The 5,579-nt window shown below is 40.0% G+C and overlaps 1 protein-coding gene across 1 annotated transcript in view; it reads left to right on the top strand.

The window, feature by feature from the left end:
- LOC134496993 (vomeronasal type-2 receptor 26-like) overlaps nt 1-4,738 on the top strand; it is a 7,402-nt gene extending 2,664 nt beyond the window's left edge. The window contains exons 2-4 of the mRNA XM_063302708.1: nt 740-949; nt 1,097-1,223; nt 3,843-4,738. Coding sequence (XP_063158778.1) covers nt 740-949; nt 1,097-1,223; nt 3,843-4,738 — 1,233 coding nt within the window. The remainder of the gene's footprint in view (nt 1-739; nt 950-1,096; nt 1,224-3,842) is intronic.
- The last annotated feature ends 841 nt before the right edge of the window (nt 4,739-5,579 follow it).

Consider the following 5,579-nt stretch of genomic DNA (forward strand, 5'->3'; position numbering starts at 1 on the left):
TTTATGTAATCTTCAAAACTCTTTTTTCTTGTTTCACACTTTTTTTTATTTTTTTTTATTTTTGTAGGTTTTTTCCCCATTTTTTGTAGTTTTTATCTTCATTTCAAACATAATAAAATTCTTTAAAAAAATATAAATCTGACAAATACTTGGAAGTATTAATTTTATGAAATCTAATTGTTCTGTATAAGCATGATATTTGGCAATTTTCAGTGTTAAATCTTTATCTTTTAACTCCATAGCATTTTTTATTCCTGGCCACCTTAATTTGGGGGTGATTTTGTTTCAATTTTGTCAGTTCACAATTCCTGGACTTTTCTGTTGATCAGAGAAAAGAGATCTCTTGGATTTTCTGATGCAGTTCTCATATCAGAAAAACACAAGCTGAAATGCATTGATTAGCTAATAGTATACAAAATGCATGTGATAAGGATAGTCCTTCTCCAGTTTTAAACAGTATAGATAGGTGTAAAATTTGAGAGATTATTTTTCATTGTGAGTAGGCCAAACTGAAAGCACTGAGTCACATGCTTTGATTTGGGCAGCCATATAAATGCCTTAATGAAAATAGTCAAAAATAATAAGAAAGGGAGAAATCAGCATCCTTCAACTAATCCTCTCCCCTTCCTTCCTTCCTTCCTTCCTTCCTTCCTTCCTTCCTTCCTTCCTTCCTTCCTTCCTTCCTTCCTTCCTTCCTTCCTTCCTTCCTTCCTTTCTTCAGCTCCACCATTTTTTGCAGCAAGTCTCCTTTAACAACAGTGCAGGGGAAGAGATCTCTTTTGGCCCCAATGGGGAATTACTAACTGGATTTGATATTCTCAATTGGGTCACATTCCCAAACAAGTCCTTTCTGAGAGTCCAAGTTGGAAAGATCAACCCCATGGATCCTTCAGACAAGCTTCTCACCATTTTGGCAAAAGATATCATTTGGCCCAACCTCTTCAACCAGGTATGTCTCATTTTTTCACTTTTTTGAATTAATTTAGATTTGGAACATATCCTTGGGGGAAAAAAAAAAAAGAATTGGGTTAATCAATTCAGTATCCTTAGATGATTGTACTAAGAGAGAATTCTCGTCTTATATATTTATTAACAGACATTACCTCTTTCAATGTGCAATGACCCATGTCATTTAGGCTATAGCAAGCTAAAAATCGAAGGAAAATTATCTTGCTGCTATGACTGTATCCTGTGTCCAAAAGGGAAGATCACTGACCAAATAGGTAAGCAAAGGAAAATATACAGTATATTGATTTTTGAATTAATATTATGGGGATTTCAGACTGTGAGCTTTGCATTACCAAATAGTTCAGGAATGAAAATTCTGACCTGATTTTTTTGTAGTTCAGTGTTGGAGATAGTTGAGGATAAAATCAGTAAGTTCAGTCTATATAGGATAAACTTTGTTATGATTCAGTAGTCTTATTAGATTTGGATTGTTCTTTTTATCTTTTTCCTGGAAAAAGAAAGAAAGAAACTAATTTGCAGGAAAGCAACCATTGTTGATAGATTTAGTAACTTTGATTAAAGCTAGATTCCTGAATTATATTATGCTGTGGTGTGTTATGCTATCTATACTTTTTTTCTTTACAGTGGTTGAGGGAAGTTTTGTAACTGGTTTCTAGTGGTTTTAATTTCATGCTCTACCCAGTTTCCCTTTGTGTGGCAGAAAATAGAAAATAGAAGTATCATATTCCATTTTGGAGATAGCTGTATAATTCAAGCCCTTTTCAAACTAGACAATTTAGCTCATTATAAATTATAAATTTATATATTTCTTCAAAAACACATCCTGATTTTTTTCTAGAAGAAAAGGATATAACCAAAATGTGGGCACAGTTTATGACTGCAACTTTCAGCACATATTTTACAATAATATTGTAAATCTCCTATTTAACATCTACATGAGGCCATTGGGGGAGGTGATCCAATGGTTTGGGGTGAGGTATCATCAATATGCTGATGATACCCAGCTTTTTATCTCCCTCATGGCCACCTGAGTGATGCCGTGGATTTCCTGACCCAGTGCCTGGAGGCTGTAAGGGTCTGGATGGGGTGCGATGATGTCCTAACAGCCAGGAAACACGCTGAGACAAGGAACTGGTCTCTAATATTTATTGCTAGTACTTAACAGGAATCCTAACAAACTGAAGAAGCGTGGGAAAACCCAGACATATAAACCCCAAAGGTTAAGGCGGTCCCAATCTGTGTCTCTTTGAATGGCTGACCAATTCCTCAGTGCTACGCATGCGCTTGGCAGTCTGGATGGGAGCCCCCTGCTCACCATCCTTACTCATGACAGATGGGCTTCAGCTCAACCCAAGCAAGACTCAGTGGCTTTAGGTTTGTGGGCTTTCCAGTGACAAGGTTTTTCCATTGTTGGTCTTGGATGGGGTTGCACTGCCCCAGATGGACCCAGTGCACAATCTGGGGGTCATCATAGGCTCATGGCTCCTGTTGGAAGAGCAGATGGCAGCTGTGGCTAGGAGGGCCTTTGCACACCTTCGAGTTGTGTGCCAGTTGTGCCCATTCCTGGACTGGGAGGCACTATTCACTGTCACTCATGCCCTCGTGACCTCCTGTCTGGATTACTGCAATGCACTCTACATTGGGCTGCCCTTGAAGAGCAATTGGAAGCTTCAGCTAGTGCAGAATGCAGCTGCCCTGGTAGTAAGTGGAGTTGGATATTCAACACACGTAACACCGTTGCTACAGGAGATGCATTGGCTGCCGGTGTGCACTGTTACCTTTAAAGCCCTTCATGGCTTGGGACCGGGTTACCTAACTGACTGTCATGAGTACTGATGGTGAGCAGGAGGGGTCCCCTATCCAGGGGGGGAAATGCATGCGTAATACTGAGGAATTGGTCAGCCATTCAAAGAGACACAGATCAGACGTGCCTTAACTTTTCGGGTTTATCTGTCTTGGTTTTTCCCACACTTCTTCAGTTTGTTAGGAGTTTCTGTCTAATGTAGCAGTAATAAAGCACTAGAGACCTATTCCTTGTCTCAGCGTGGTTCCTGGCTGTTAGGACAGGGACCACCTTCTCCCAGTTGTTTCTACTCATCCAATTTGATCTGGTAGATTGGGCATGCTACAGATCCCATCAGCCAAAGAATGTCAGGTGGTGGGGACTAGCAGGCGTGCCTTTTCAGCTGTAGTACCTGCCCTCTGGAATATTCTCCACACAGAGATCAGGATGTCCCTGACCCTGTTGGCCTTTTGTAAGCCCATGAAGACCTGGTTATGTGCCCTGGTCTGAGGCCCTGAGTACAGTAATGGTCCTGTTTCTTGGTTATATTAGTATCTTACATTGTTTACTTGGCAGCCATGTATATTTATTTTGTACTGTAACTGTTTTAATTTTAATTGTTTAGTTGTTTTATGGTTTCTATTGTTGTAAGCCACCCAGAGTCACTTGCTAAGATGGGCGGCTATAGAAATTGAATGAATAAATAATAATAATAATACAAAGAAACAAACAAAAAACAAAATGCAGAAGGAAAACCAACTTTCAACTGAAATAGTTCCAAAACAAGCACTGAATTGTTGCCACATCATGGGTAGGGATGTAAAAGAAAGCTACCATGGATATTAATGGGATGAAATTGTCAACATCCAGCTCTTAACTGCATGTGCTGTCAAAAGCTCTTGGAGCACCAGGAAATGATTAAAAAAAATCTGTTTAATTAATGTGCAAAAAACCCACAATTTTTTCCCCATTTTTTTTAGGAAATCTTTAGAATAATTTGAATGTTTACATATTATATAAATACTTTAGTGGAACTTGATGTTTAAAATCAATAGCATTTTTATGATTTTTTTTTCATTTGTTTTCCTAGACTTAGATTACTGTTTTCCATGCCCAGAGGATCAATATCCAAACAAGGATCAGGATAGTTGCCTTCAAAAGAGTATAATTTACTTGTCTTACCAGGAGCCTTTGGGCATTTCTTTGATAATGATTGCAGTCTCCTTTTCTGTCATCTCAGCTGTGGTGCTGGGGATCTTCCTTAAACAGCAGGACACTCCCATCGTCAAAGCCAACAACCGGAACCTCACCTACATTCTCCTCACTGCTCTCCTCCTCTCCTTCCTTTGCACTTTGCTCTTCATTGGGCAACCAGACAGAGTGAAATGTCTCATGCAACAAACTGCTTTTGGCATCATCTTCTCTGTAGCCCTTTCCTGTATATTGGGGAAAACAACCATTGTGGTTCTTGCTTTCATGGCCACCAAGCCAGGCTCCCAAATGAGGAAATGGGTGGGGAAAAGTCTGGGCAATGCTATTGTGCTTTCTTGCTCCCTGGTGCAAACATCAATTTGTGTAGTATGGCTGGCACTTTCTCCCCCATTCCCAGATTCTGACATGCACTCCATGGCTGAAGAAATTGTCCTGGAATGTAATGCAGGCTCAACCAGAATGTTTTACAATGTCCTTGGCTTTCTGGGGTTCTTGACTGCTGTCAGCTTCACGGTGGCCTTCCTAGCTAGGAATTTACCTGACAGCTTCAATGAAGCCAAATTTATCACCTTCAGCATGTTGGTCTTTTGCAGTGTTTGGGTGTCATTTGTTCCCACCTACCTGAGTACAAAGGGGAAATACATGGTGGCTGTGGAGATCTTCTCCATTTTGGCTTCTGCAGCTGGACTACTGGGCTTCATCTTTTTCCCCAAATGCTATATCATTATTCTGAGACCTGATTTAAATAAGAAGGAGCAACTAATAAAGAAATAAATCTGATTTGTATACCAGACTCCTTCAGTGAAGCCAAACTGATTACTTTCAGCATGTTCATTTTCTGCCGTTTGGTGGTTCTGCATTCTTCTCTCTGTTGGCACATCAAAGTGACATACAGTGCCGTTGCTCTGATGATCTGTTCCACATTCACTTCCAAACCTAGACTGCTGCTTCTCATCTTTTCTTCCAAACATTATATACTTATTCGGAGCCCTAATCAGAATAGAAGGGAATAGCTAATCAAAGAGAAAATATTCTATGAAAAATTGTTTTTAATTTCATAATAAAAGTCTTCATTTCCTGCAACACATGAAAGAAAGGAAGGAAGGAAGGAAGGAAGGAAGGAAGGAAGGAAGGGAGGAAGGGAGGAAGGAAGGAAGGAAGGAAGGAAGGAAGGAAGGAAGGAAGGAAGGAAGGAAGGAAGACCCTCTTCTCTATCACCCATAATACTGAAAGCAACTCTAGCATGTGAGGCAAAAAACTTTTATCTTCTTTTTTGTTTTGAGAGGCTTTTAGGGAAAAAAAAAAACACTAATCCGTAACTTAGGTGCTTTATCTGCCATTTAATCCCCTCCCAGTATTCTCCTTGACCATTATTTACATGTACAGGAAAATCCCCGGTAATATTTTCTGCCCCAAATCTGAAAATTTGTGAGCAACTTTGGTGTTATGAAAAGGGTGCTGAGACTTCTGGTGGGGACATGGCAGACTAAACAGCTGTGCCTCCCAGCTCAGTGTGCAGAACTGACAACGTACCGTTTTTTTCAGTCTCAGACAGGTTTTTCCTGAAGCCCAGGAGTGTTTTTCCAGAAAAAGGAAAACACCTGTAACCATCCCA

This window comes from Candoia aspera, chromosome 4 (genome assembly GCF_035149785.1).
Source record: "Candoia aspera isolate rCanAsp1 chromosome 4, rCanAsp1.hap2, whole genome shotgun sequence".
Classification (NCBI taxonomy): domain Eukaryota; kingdom Metazoa; phylum Chordata; class Lepidosauria; order Squamata; family Boidae; genus Candoia; species Candoia aspera.